The 14,367-nt window shown below is 41.6% G+C and overlaps 1 protein-coding gene across 4 annotated transcripts in view; it reads left to right on the top strand.

The window, feature by feature from the left end:
• slc8a2a (solute carrier family 8 member 2a) overlaps nucleotides 1-8,309 on the top strand; it is a 71,286-nt gene extending 62,977 nt beyond the window's left edge. For all 4 annotated transcript variants that reach the window (XM_024393720.2, XM_024393723.2, XM_024393721.2 and 1 more), the window contains 3 exons: nucleotides 4,078-4,180; nucleotides 5,760-6,026; nucleotides 6,263-8,309. In XM_024393720.2, coding sequence (XP_024249488.1) covers nucleotides 4,078-4,180; nucleotides 5,760-6,026; nucleotides 6,263-6,639 — 747 coding nt within the window. In that variant the 3' untranslated portion in view covers nucleotides 6,640-8,309. The remainder of the gene's footprint in view (nucleotides 1-4,077; nucleotides 4,181-5,759; nucleotides 6,027-6,262) is intronic.
• The last annotated feature ends 6,058 nt before the right edge of the window (nucleotides 8,310-14,367 follow it).

The raw sequence follows: 14,367 nt of genomic DNA, 5'->3' as shown, positions 1-14,367 counted from the left end.
ATCAAAGCCAAGAAACCTTTTCACACAAACTGTCCTGTAAGTGACAAGACAGGAAATGTATGTAATGTAATTGAAAAATAGGTGTAGGATTGTAGAGAATTGAAGGACTGTGAATGTAATAAGAAACGTTAGGTGCTGGTTTGAGCCCGGTAGCAAACACTACAGAATGTCCGGTCAGAACAAGGATGAGGCGGATATACAGGTTAAGAGGAGTTTAATGGAGGATATCCACACTCACACACACAAATGACACATCTGACCACTCATGGTTCAGATAACTGAGAATCATGTCCAGTGTTAACTGACATTAACTACAGTGAGGCAAAAAAGTATTTAGTCAGCCACCAATTGTGCAAGTTCTCCCACCTAAAAAGATGAGAGAGGCCTGTCAGTTTCATCATAGGTACACTTCAACTATGACAGACAAAATGAGGGAAAAAAATCCAGAAAATCACATTGTAGGATTTTTAATGAATTTATTTGCAAATTATGGTGGAAAATAAGTATTTGGTCAATAACAAAAGTTTATCTCAATACTTTGTTATATACCCTTTGTTGGCAATGACAGAGGTCAAACGTTTTCTGTAAGTCTTCACAAGGTTTTCACACACTGTTGCTGGTATTTTGGCCCATTCCTCCATGCAGATCTCCTCTAGAGCAGTGATGTTTTGGGGCTTTTGCTGGGCAACACGGACTTTCAACTCCCTCCAAAGATTTTCTATGGGGTTGAGATCTGGAGACTGGCTAGGCCACTCCAGGACCTTGAAATGCTTCTTACGAAGCCACTCCTTCATTGCCCGGGCGGTGTGTTTGGGATCATTGTCATGCTGAAAGACCCAGCCACGTTTCATCTTCAATGCCCTTGCTGATGGAAGGAAGTTTTCACTCAAAATCTCACGATACATGGCCCCATTCATTCTTTCCTTTCACGGATCAGTCGTCCTGGTCCCTTTGCAGAAAAACAGCCCCAAAGCATGATGTTTCCACCCCCGTGCTTCACAGTAGGTATGGTGGTCTTTGGATGCAACTCAGCATTCTTTGTCCTCCAAACACGACGAGTTGAGTTTTTACCAAAAAGTTATATTTTGGTTTCATCTGACCATATGACATTCTCCCAATCTTCTTCTGGATCATCCAAATGCTCTCTAGCAAACTTCAGACGGGCCTGGACATGTACTGGCTTAAGCAGGGGGATACGTCTGGCACTGCAGGATTTGAGTCCCTGGCGGCGTAATGTGTTACTGATGGTAGGCTTTGCTACTTTGGTCCCAGCTCTCTCTTTTTGCTCACCGTTCTTGTGATCATTTTGACCCCACAGGGTGAGATCTTGCATGGAGCCCCAGAACAAGGGAGATTATCAGTGGTCTTGTATGTCTTCCATTTCCTAATAATTGCTCCCACAGTTGCTTTCTTCAAACCAAGCTGCTTACCTATTGCAGATTCAGTCTTCCCAGCCTGGTGCAGGTCTACAATTTTGTTTCTGGTGTCCTTTGACAGCTCTTTGGTCTTGGCCATAGTGGAGTTTGGAGTGTGACTGTTTGAGGTTGTGGACAGGTGTCTTTTATACTGATAACAAGTTCAAACAGGTGCCATTAATACAGGAAACGAGTGGAGGACAGAGGAGCCTCTTAAAGAAGAAGTTACAGGTCTGTGAGAGCCAGAAATCTTGCTTGTTTGTAGGTCACCAAATACTTATTTTCCACCATCATTTGCAAATAAATTCATTAAAAATCCTACAATGTGATTTTTGGGGATTTTTTTTCTCATTTTGTCTGTCATAGTTGAAGTGTACCTATGATGAAAATTACAGGCCTCTCTCGTCTTTTTAAGTGGGAGAACTTGCACAATTGGTGGCTGACAAAATACTGTTTTGCCCCACTATGTGGTCCTGAAAGGAAAGAGGAGAAATAAATCATATCACATATGGCATCTTTTAGTAACCAAAAATGTGTTAAACAAATCAAAATATATTTTAGATTTTAGATTCTTCAAAGTAGCCACCCTTTGCCTCGATGACAGCTTTGCACACTCTTGGCATTCCCTCAACCAGCTTAACCTGGAATGCTTTTCCAACAGTTTTGAAGGATTTCCCACCTATGCAGAGAACTTGTTGGCTGCTTTTCCTTCACTCTGCGGTCCAACTCATCCCAAACCATCTCAATTGGGTTGACGTCGGGTGATTGTGGAGGTCAAATCATCCGATTCATTCTCCATAACTCTATTTATTGGTCAAATAGCCCGTACACAGTGTGGAGGTGTGTTAGGTCATTGTCCTGTTGAAAAACAAATGATAGTCCCACTATGCGCCAACCAGATGGGATGGCGTATCGCTGCAGAATGCTGTGGTAGCCATGCTGGTTAAGTGTGCGTTGAATTCTCAGTAAATTACTGGCAGTGTCATCAGCAAAGCATCCCCACACCATCACACCTCCTCCTCCATGCTTCACGGTGGGAACCACACATGCCGAGATAATCCGTTCACCTACTCTGCGTCTCACAAAGACACGGCGGTTGGAACCAAAAATCTCAAATTTGGACTCATCAGACCAAAGGACAGATTTCCACCGGTCTAATGTCCATTGCTCGTGTTTCTTGGCCCAAGCAAGTCTCTTCTTATTGGTGTCCTTTAGTAATGGACCATGAAGGCCTGATTCACCCAGTCTCCTCTGAACAGTTGGTGTTGTGTCTGTTACTTGAACTCTGTGAAGGATTTATTTGGGCTTATCCTCTGTTGCAGAGGTAACTCTGGGACTCTGGGTCTTCCTTTGCTGTGGAGGTCATGAGAGACAGTTTCATCATAGCGCTTGATGGTTTTTGTGAGTGCACTTGAAGAAACTTTCAAAGTTTTTGAAATTTTACGCATTGATCGACCTTCATGTCTTAAAGTAATGATGAACTGTAATTTCTCTTTGCTTATTTGAGCTGTTTTTGCCATAACATGAACTTGGTCTTAGCCCTATTTGGTAAATCTTCTCTATACCACCCCTACCGTGTCACAACAAAACTGATTGGCTCAAACGCATTATGAAAGGAAAGAAATTCCACAAATTAACTTTTAACAAGGTAAACCTGTTAATTGAAATGCATTCCAGGTGACTACCTCATTAAATTGGTTGAGAGAATGCCAAGAGTGTGCAAAGTTGTCATCAAGGCAAATGGTGGCTACTTTGAAGAATCTCAAATATAAAATATATTTAGATTTGTTTAACACTTTTTTGGTCACTACATGATTCCATATGTCCTATTTAATCATTTTGATGTCTTCACTATTATTCTACAATGTAGAAATAGCAAAAATAAAGAAACACCTTTGAATGAGTAGGTGTGTCTAAACTTTTGACTGGTACTGTATATAGAATAGAAAATAGCTTAGCACAATAAATGAGTAATGCTAATAAATACTAATCACTAACAGTTATGCTGAAATGCTCATGCATTCCAATACAAAATGCTAATGGTAGTGCTAACGCAAGCGGGAGCTCGAGCTAGCTAACAACCTCAGTACACAGTAATTGTACACAATAAACCACAAAACTTAGCTCCACATAATATGACACAGATCTCAAGGCACTTATGTTTAGATGCACACACAATTAAACATCAGACATACAGGGATTCAGTCCACAGCAGGAAAAGTTCAGCAGGAGGTAAAACTGTGGATGTGCTCATCAGGATGGGGATAGCATGTTTCTGACCACACAGAGTGCTGGGGTCATAGACTAACTGAAACTGAAGTCCTGGGAATCAAGGCCAGTGATAGGCTGAAGGAGATGTGGTGTTAATTATTTGGACTGACCTTGAACAATAAGACACTAACAAAAGTGGGGGTCCTCTGAATGGGAGACTAAGCTGCCGAAGTAATGGCTAGAATCAGCTGACTGAAGCTGGCCGTTTTAACAGTAATGATACTTCTCTTCTACCCTCATGTCTATCCTGACTTCAGTTTGATAAGAACAGAAGTCATGAGACAGTATGTGTGTGACATTTTATGTGTTTGCGCTTCAGAGCATGCCGTGTCAGCTTTTGTTATTGAATACTTGCCCACTCTCATTGCTAATCTTTTTTGTGTTTTTATAGAGTACTGTGGACAAACTCTTGAAGGACACCAATCTGGCTGTGGTGATTGGAACTCATTCCTGGAGAGAACAGTTCATTGAGGCGGTCACAGTCAGTTCAGGAGGTCAGACATAACCTGAGTTATGTCATGTAAATAATTCACAAATATGTAATGATACATACAGTGCATTCGGAAAGTATTCAGACCGCTTGACTTTTTCTACATTTTGTTACGTTACAGCCTTATTCTAAAATGGATTAAAAAACAACTTTTATTAATCAATCTACACACAATACCCCATAATGACAAAGCGAAAACAGAAATACCTTATTTACGTAAGTATCCAGACCCTTCGCTATGAGACTCGAAATTGAGCTCAGGTACATCTTGTTTCCATTGATCATCCTTGAGATGCTTCTACAACTTGATTGGAGTCCACCTGTGGTCAATTAAATTGATTGGACATGATTTGGAAAAGCACATACCTGTCTATGTAAGGTCCCACAGTTGACATTGCATGTCAGAGCAAAAACCAAGCCATGAGGTCGAAGGAATTGTCCAGCCTCCATCATTCTTAAATGGAAGACGTGTAGAACCACCAAGACTCTTCCTAGAGCTGGCCACCCGGCCAAACTGAGCAATCAGGAGAGAAGGACCTTGGTCAGGGAGATGACCAAGAACCCAATGGTCACTCTGACAGCTCCAGCGTTCCTCTGTGGCGATGGGAGACCCTTCCAGAAAGACAACCTTCTCTGCAGCACTCCACCAATCAGGCCTTTATGGTAGAGTGGCCAGACAGAAGCGACTCCTCAGTAAAGGAACATGACAGCCCACTTGGAGTTGGCCAAAAGGCACCTAAAGGACTCTCAGACCATGAGAAACTAGATTATCTGGTCTGATGAAAACAAGCTTGAACTCTTGGGCCTGAATGCCAAGCGTCACATCTGTAGAAAACCTGGCACCATCCCTACGGTGAAGCATGGTGGTCTGGGAGACTAGTCTGGATTAAGGGAAATATAAACGGAGCAACGTACAGAGAGATCGTTGATGAAAACCTGCTACAACGCAGGAGTGGCTTCGGGACCGGTCTATGAATGTTCTTGAGTGGCCCAGCCAGAGCCCAGACTTAAATCTGATCGAACATCTCTGGAGAGACCTGAAAATAGCTGTGCAGCGGCGCTCCCCATCCTACCTGACCAAGCTTGAGAGGATCTGCAGAAAACAATGGGAGAAAGTCTCCAAATAAAGGTGTGCCAAGCTTGTAGCGTCATGTACCCAAGAAGACTCCAGGCTGTAATGGCGGCCAAAGGTGCTTCAACAGAGTACTGGGTAAAGGGTCTGAATACTTATGTAAATGTGATATTTCATTTTTTTATTTGTAATAAATTTACAAAAAAGTCTAAACCTGTTTTTGATTTGTCATTATGTCGTATTGTGTGTAGATTGATGAGGGATTTAAATTTATTTTTATTTTTACAATAAGCCAGTAACGCAACAAAATGTGGAAAAATCAAGGGATCTGAATACTTACCGAATGCACTGTACATATATAATGTGTATATTTTACAGTATATTGTGTGTGTGTGCATGCGTGTTTGTTTGTCTGTATGGTTTGGTCTTTTCTCCGGCAAATGTATGCTATCGATAAATACTCATCGATAACACTGTTTGTCACTGTCCTCTACCTGCCTCATTTTGCCAGGTGACGAGGAAGAGGGAGTGGAGCGGCGAATGCCCAACTGCTTCGACTACTTCATGCACATTGTGACAGTTTTCTGGAAGATTCTGTTTGCCTGCGTGCCACCTACCGAGTACTGGAATGGCTGGGCCTGCTTTGTGGTGTCCATCATTGTCATTGGCTTACTAACCACCGTCATCGGGGACCTGGCCTCCCACTTCGGCTGCACCGTGGGCCTCAAAGACAGTGTCACTGCTGTGGTGTTTGTGGCTCTGGGCACCTCCATCCCTGGTGAGTGTGTGTGTGTGTTGGACAAGTGTGTGTGTGTGTGTGTGACTGAGTGTCTGCTTTAAGTTACTTTATCTTCAATCCAAGCTAGCTATTTACCCTAAACCTAACTCTTGAACCAACTAAAACCCAAAACGATACCTCCCAACCTCTATTTAAACCTCTCCCAGCCTTAGTGATACTAATCCTAACCTTATTATAACCATATTCTAAACTCTAACCCAAACCTCTTTCCATAGACACCTTTGCCAGTAAAGTCGCTGCAACCCAGGACCAGTATGCCGACGCATCGGTGGGCAACGTGACGGGTAGCAATGCGGTCAACGTTTTCTTGGGCATCGGGGTGGCGTGGTCCATCGCTGCCATCTACTGGGAGACCAAAGGTCAAACTTTCCGCGTGGACCCCGGCTCACTGGCCTTCTCGGTCACGCTCTTCACCATCTTCGCCTTCATCAACATGGGGGTGCTGATGCTCCGCCGCCGGCCGTCTGTAGGGGGAGAGCTGGGGGGGCCCAAGGTCACCAAGGTGCTCACCACCCTATTCTTCTTTGGCCTCTGGTTCATCTACATCCTCTTTTCCAGCCTGGAGGCCTACTGCCATGTAAAGGGCTTCTGAGGGAGCACAGGGCTAGATAGGTAGATGGGTAGATTGATAAACTCACACATGCACACAGACACACACACATGCGCATACATGCTTGCACGCACACATACATATACACATCATCATCATCATCATCATCATCATTGCCACTGCAACGACACATCTTTGACATCTAGCAGAAGATCCACTACCAGGAGTAATGATGCAAATGTCTATTTTCTGTACTCACTGCTCACAGAGAGAATGTCAGACACTCTCTCTCGCTCTCTCTCTCACACAAACACACACACACACACACACACACACACACAGACACACACAGACACACACAAAATGTAGGGTGTAGAAGAAAATGTAGAAGGAAAAGCTGGTTATTAGTAGAGGAATGTGGTGGTGATGGACTATGTGATGATCACAATCACAGGATGCTAATATGCCTGGTATAGAAAGTGGAGGGGACACCGTGCAAAGACACTCTTTAAAATAGGCTGCTCAGGTTAAGAGGAAAGACATGGATGGAGTGTGAAGTCTGGATCTTGACACCACTGGAGACCACATCAACATGATTCTGGTCTGGGTCTGTCTGGGCCTCAGCTCCTGAGGTCTGGGTATAGTTTTACAGTTTTGGACCAGGCCATGATCTTTGGTAGTCTCTCAACTCACGTGGTCAAGATCTGTCACTGAATACCATCTCTTGTCAGAGTTATTTGGCCACGTAGCTCTTGTCCATCGTGCAATGACAACAACGAGTTACCTCTTCAGAGGCAACTCGTTGTTGTCATCACGCGATGGACCAGAGCTAGTGGCCAAGTAGGACTGACACAACACTGAGGGGTCACCTTGTTCTGCATGCCTTGCCGGCGGCAAAGTATCAGCACCCCAATGTTAATTCCCTAATGTGGGAGCCGGGTAGGAATGCAATGGCTAACACTTAGGTGGACCCATTGTGCAAAACTGTTTGAAATTATATAATTTCAATCAGTGTTGCCCACTGGGGAAGATGCCTTATTTGACTGTAAGGTCAAATAAGAGTTTTGGTTTGAGTCTAGGTCTTCATCTTGCTGCTTATGGCCTACCTATGTTAGTTGAACGAGGGCACTACAGTGGCTGATCCAGATAAACTTGATGAACAGAACAATGTAAACTACACATGGCAGAGAAGCATCTCCCTTTCTCCCTTTTGGTCCTGTATGGCACAATGGATACAGCTGCCTCCGACACCCACAACAACCTCTACCCCAGCTTTTGTATTATACATTTCTCTTGGAAATAGTTGTATCTCTATTCCCTATTATGTCATCTTGTGGCAAGAGGTGAAATGCTAATATAATTTGCTTATTCCCTTTCATTTGGGCTCACCCCAGTCTTCATAGCAAAAACAACCAAAGACTATGGGCTCAATGCTGTTTAGTAGCATGCTATTGCATGCTGTTTAAAAATGCTGAGAAGCTGCTATGACATGAAATACTGTAAATTATAGAGAAATCACTGAGTATCTGCCATTTAGAGTGACAATGTGACAGAGATAATTCATCCAACTCAAAATGAGTAGTCTTATCAATTTATTTATGAATTTTGTCATTAAATGTATGTATATTTTAATGTAAGAACTTACATTCACAAGAAATGACATTGTAATTTATTTCAAGTTGTAACAATTACATTGAAAATGTATCACAGTTCTCAGTCTCTGTTTGATCAATCTCATATTTTATTGTAATATTTTAATTTTTTTTTTGCCTAAGATGTGAGATGTGTCTCTGAGATGTGTCTCAGACACTGAGATGTGTCTCAGTGTCTGTGGCCTAAGGAAGTTTCTGCTGGAGCTAGCTCAATATTGGACTAAAGGAGCATAACGTTACTCCTTAGTCCTAGGACCATACATGTTCTAGTTAAAGGGCAAATTGGCTCTGGAAGCCAAAACAGCTAAATACTCCATCTAAATGTGAATCGATTCTCAATTGCGGCATAGTCCTAGAAACAAATCCTTCTACTTTCATATCACATCAAAATAATTTCACAAATGCAAAATACACACTTACTGTACATTGTTTTAATCTATTTTTAACACAGTTGCAGCTGAAAGTATTTTTCAGTGACAACATGTTTGTGTTGTCTGTCTTCTCTTTACACACAGGTGTTCAGAGAATCAGATAGCTAATTAGCACAGGTAGTCCACACCAATCTTCCCTCTAAACTGCGTGCGTGCGCGGGACTGCCATGCGAAGGAAATATAAGCGCACACAGAGAAGCACAAGATTGAACTTCACTCAAAGTTCTAGTTTTCCCCCTTAGTTAACACTATCAATGTTTCCCTTTACTGTTGGATTTGTGATAGAATAAACACAATATTAACCATCAATGTAACATACTGAAACAAAACCAACTATGCAAGAATAGTAGGCAGAACGTATTGTGATAGGATTCTATTGCATTAACATGCACGACACTGTACTCTACCTGTGCGGCTTAACCAATCAGAACTCTAGTAAGTCTACAGTTGAAGTCAGAAGTTTACATACACCTTAGCCAAATACATTTAAACTCAGTTTTTCACAATTCCTGACATTTAATCCAAGTAAAAATTCCCTGTCTTAGGTCAGTTAGGATCACCACTTTATTTTAAGAATTTGAAATGTCAATAATATTTGTCAGAAATAATGTCAGAATTTTTTTATTTCAGCTTTTTAATCCATTCCTCCTGACAGAGCTGGTGTAACTGAGTCAGGTTTGTAGGCCTCCTTGCTCGCACACGCTTTTTCAGTTCTGCCCACACATTTTCTATAGGATTAAGGTCAGAGCTTTGTAATGGCCACTCCAATACCTTGACTTTGTTGTCGTTAAGCCATTTTGCCACAACTTTGGAAGTATGCTTGGGGTCATTGTCCATTTGGAAGACCCATTTGTGACCAAGCTTTAACTGATGTCTTGAGATGTTGCTTCAATATGTCCACATAATTTTCCATCCTCATGATGTCATCTATTTTGTGAAGTGCTCCAGTCCCTCCTGCAGCAAAGCACCACCACAACATGATGCTGCCACCCCCGTGCTTCACGGTTGGGATGGTGTTCTTCGGCCTGCAAGCCTCCCCCTTTTTCCTCCAAACATAACGATGGTAATTATGGCCAAACAGTTCTATTTTTGTTTCATCAGACCAGAGGACATTTCTCCAAAAAGTACGATCTTTGTCCCCATGTGCAGTTGCAAACCGTAGTCTGGCTTTTTTATGGCAGTTTTGGAGCCGTGGCTTCTTCCTTGCTGAGCGGCCTTTCAGGTTATGTCGATATAGGACACATTTGACTGTGGATATAGATACTTTTGTACCTGTTTCCTCCAGCATCTTCACAGGGTCCTTTGCTGTTGTTCTGGGATTGATTCGCACTTTTCGCACCAAAGTACGTTCATCTCTAGGAGACAGAATGCGTCTCTTTCCTGAGCGGTATGATGACTGCGTGGTCCCATGGTGTTTATACTTACATACTATTGTTTGTACGGATGAACGTGGTACCTTCAGGCATTTGGAAATTGCTCCCAAGGACGAACCAGACTTGTGGAGGTCTACAATTTTTTTCTGAGGTCTTGGCAGATTTCTTTAGATTTCCCCATGATGTCAAGCAAAGAGGCACTGCGTTTGAAGGTAGGCCTTGTAATACATCCACAGGCACACCTCCAATTGACTCAAATGATGTCAGTTAGTTTATCAGAAGCTTCCAAAGCCATGACATAATTTTCTGGAATATTCCAATCTCTTTAAAGGCACAATCAACATAGTGTATGTAAACTTGTGACCCACTGGAATTGTGATACTGTGAATTATAAGTGAAATAATCTGTCTGTATACAATTTTTGGAAAAGTTACTTGTGTCATGCACAAAGTAGGTGTCTTAACCGACTTGCCAAAACTATAGTTTGTTAACAAGAAATTTGTGGAGTGGTTGAAAACTAGTTTTAATGACTCCAACCTAAGTGTATGTAAACTTCCGACTTCAACTGTATATGCAAATATACCATTGCCATATATGGATCTGTGCCATTCACTTTGAACTGGACTGTATTTACAGCATGAGGGTCGTGAGTAGATGTTTTGTTGAGATCAAAGCGAGAGTGGCATGTAGCCACGTGTGCACATTTGTTCATATCCTTTGCTAGTTAGTGAGTTATTATCTCAGATATAGATCATTGATAGTTAACAATGGGGGCGTGATTTCTTCCTACAAGAGCACAAAACTTTCCAGGCATCTTTGAAAAGCTAGTTGGGTAAAGAGCTTTTTTTGTCTTAAAGGGGCAGTGTTGCATTTTGAGACAGGCTTGAATAAGCTATGTAGCCAATAGGCAGAGGGTAGCATAATTTGTCTGATTCTCTGTAATAATGGTATGGGAATAATAGTGCATTTTATTTTGTAAAGTGTTTTCTTGCATCAAATAACACAACAACACAACAATATTTTCAGTCACCTCCTTGTCAGAAGCACAAGTAGATAATCAAGCCCTGCATGTTTTTATCTCATGCAGTCTCATGAAATGTAAGGCCTACATTGAACACCACACATTGGTTGCTTCTGTAGGCTGAATGATAGAAAAGCTATTTTCATGTTAAAATGTTATGGGATGCATTTTCTCCTTTGTTTTTAAAAAATGGTAGACTACTCTGGTAGGCCTACATTATGATCAAATAACCAAAGTAGCCTACTTGACCACTGTCTGAAATGGTACATTAAAGTGGGTACAGCCTCAGTGTTCATAGTAAACGCATCTGGATGTTGCACCGAAATTTCACAAAGTTCAAGTTTGTGCTCAGCAGACCTGAAATTAGCTCATTGACCAACAATTTTGGAAGGAACATAGGTCCACACTGTCTTCCATCTGTTTTCCATAAACAAGTGCTATAACATGGAAATATGGCTGTGGGAACCCTATAAACCTATATAAACCCATAAAGGTTTGTGTCAATTTAACCTTTATTTTTATTTATTTTTCTCACTGATATGCAAGATAAGGTCCTTATGCTTCTAAAACTGTACCGCAAGCGATTCGTGTTCATGTTCAGACCAAGTGTCATGGCTCTTAACAAAACACCCCCCACAGAAGACGCATTCATCCAATGACTTATGTGTAATGTAATCAGTGGTGATTTTAGCATGTAAATATTGGTGGGGCAAAAAAATAAAAGTGGGATGCATGCCAGCAAAGCCACTACACAACACAATACAACACTAAATAATACATTAATTGCACTATAACAGTGGCAAACTGTGCCCACAAACTGTTAGGGCCTACATAAAGCTGTCCCAACAGCAGTCCCAACATCTTACCACTGCTACACCTGGCTATCAATGGAGCCTTGTCTGGCAGCGAAACAGTTCATTCAGCCTCATTTACTGCCTTTAAAAAAACACAGCTGATATGGCTGACTTGCTTAAACAAATGTGTTTTTTATGACAATTGAGATGTACAAACTATGGCATAAGGGAAAGGCAAAGAGGGATACCTAGTCAGTTGTCCAACTGAATGTATTCAACTGAAATGTGTTTTCTGTTTTTAACCCAACCCATATGAATAAGAGAGGTGCGGGGGCTGCCTTAATCGACATCCATATCTTCGCTCGGGGAACAGTGGGTTAACTGACTTGCTCAGGGGCAGAACAACATATTTTTACCTGGGGACAACAAGCGGATAAGCGGATAAGAGGCAATCCATGATTTCGATTAAGACATTATTGAATGAGCTAGGATGGACGTAGTCAATATAACTATTTGATTAGCACTTTTTAAATGTACTGCGACAGAATTCAGAACATGGGCCGTTCTTACAGTGTTCTCCCTGTACACCAAGTCAGAACCGTAGGATAAATAAAGGGGGGCATATAAGCAGACAATGAAAGCTCTTACAAAATTTGATGATTACATTTCTCTAAAACAGGTTATAGGCTATATGTGCACCACCAAGTCAGAACAGTAGGCGAAATGAAGAGGGGTAAACAGATCAAATTATTAGGGTGAGGCACATGGCTACTAACAGCTTACTACACAACATACACTTAGTATTACTTTCTTAGCTACAGTATACATATCTCCCTGGCATATTACATAATTTATGCAGCAGCATACAAGACATTTTTGGACTCACCTTGTGTTGTGCTCACTTGAACAGGAAGGTGGCATGGCGGTCCTTTGTGGGCAAATTTTGTCATCAAAGTCTGGCATTCGCTGGATGTATAGTGCTTTCAAGACAACTGGGAACTGAAAAAAAACAAGGTCATTTCATGATGACGTCATTGATCTTCAGGTCGTAGCTCTAGAAAAAGGCCCGAGTTCCCAACTTACAATACCGTTCAAAATGTATTTCCCAGTCGGAGCTCGTTTTTTCCGGAATTCCCAGTTGTCTTGAACTCACTGAAGTCAAGTTTTCACAGTTCCAAGTTAACAGTTGTTTTGAGCGTGGCAAAATCATGCTTCATTGACAGCATGGACAATGTTGAATGTTTATCATTTTAAATTTGGAAAAGAGCCCCTTAATCCCAGATTTGGGACCACACAGCCACTGTCACTGATTCCTTACAAACCACTCATTGTTGAATTTGCGATTTCCAACTTGTTGAGTAATGGTAATGTCCAATGGCCGATGAGCACCGAATACGTTTTATCTATAATTTCTCTTCCTTATTTATCTTCATATGATAAGGATTAAAAAGGATTTGCCAGTAGATTGTCGACTTGATTGATGATGATTACTGCTAGTTAAGATTTTGAAAGTATGATGTTGACATGATCAGTCCAATCCAAGCTACTGTTCATATGTGATTTGGCGTCATTTTATCTGTGGCCAATGACCTTGAGCCTTCTTGGACGGGCACTTCTATTGCAGCACCCAAGGGGATAGAATTTACAAAGTCTACCATTAAACTTGGAGGTGAGTAATGTCCCCATGAGTGACAGAACACTGAGCCAATCACGGTGCAACGCTCCATATTTTCTGCTGGCTTGCCCCACCACCCCCACAGAAAGCACTGAGCTAGGTTGTAACACCTGCATTTTGGAGCTGCCTTAGTCAAGAAAACAAAAAAAAGAGACCATGTTTGTAAGTGGCTTTATTAACTCAAATATATATATTTGTTGCAAACAGATATGTGACACATATTAATGCCAAAATAACATGCGAAACAGGCAAGTGCTAGAAATGTTGGGCTCAAAACTGGTGGGTCTCTGCCCCACCTGCCCTGAATGAGGGGTCGCCACTGAATGTAATATACAGTGCCTTGCGAAAGTATTCTGCCCCCTTGAACTTTGCGACCTTTTGCCACATTTCAGGCTTCAAACATAAAGATATAAAACTGTATTTTTTTGTGAAGAATCAACAACAAGTGGGACACAATCATGAAGTGGAACGACATTTATTGGATATTTCAAACTTTTTTAACAAATCAAAAACTGAAAAATTGGGCGTGCAAAATTATTCAGCCCCCTTAAGTTAATACTTTGTAGCGCCACCTTTTGCTGCGATTACAGCTGTAAGTCGCTTGGGGTATGTCTCTATCAGTTTTGCACATCGAGAGACTGACATTTTTTCCCATTCCTCCTTGCAAAACAGCTCGAGCTCAGTGAGGTTGGATGGAGAGCATTTGTGAACAGCAGTTTTCAGTTCTTTCCACAGATTCTCGATTGGATTCAGGTCTGGACTTTGACTTGGCCATTCTAACACCTGGATATGTTTATTTTTGAACCATTCCATTGTAGATTTTG

Source organism: Oncorhynchus tshawytscha, linkage group LG30 (assembly GCF_018296145.1).
Source record: "Oncorhynchus tshawytscha isolate Ot180627B linkage group LG30, Otsh_v2.0, whole genome shotgun sequence".
NCBI classification, from domain to species: Eukaryota; Metazoa; Chordata; class Actinopteri; order Salmoniformes; family Salmonidae; genus Oncorhynchus; species Oncorhynchus tshawytscha.
Note: the sequence above shows the minus strand (reverse complement) of the source record. Positions and strands in the feature narration are given on the sequence as shown.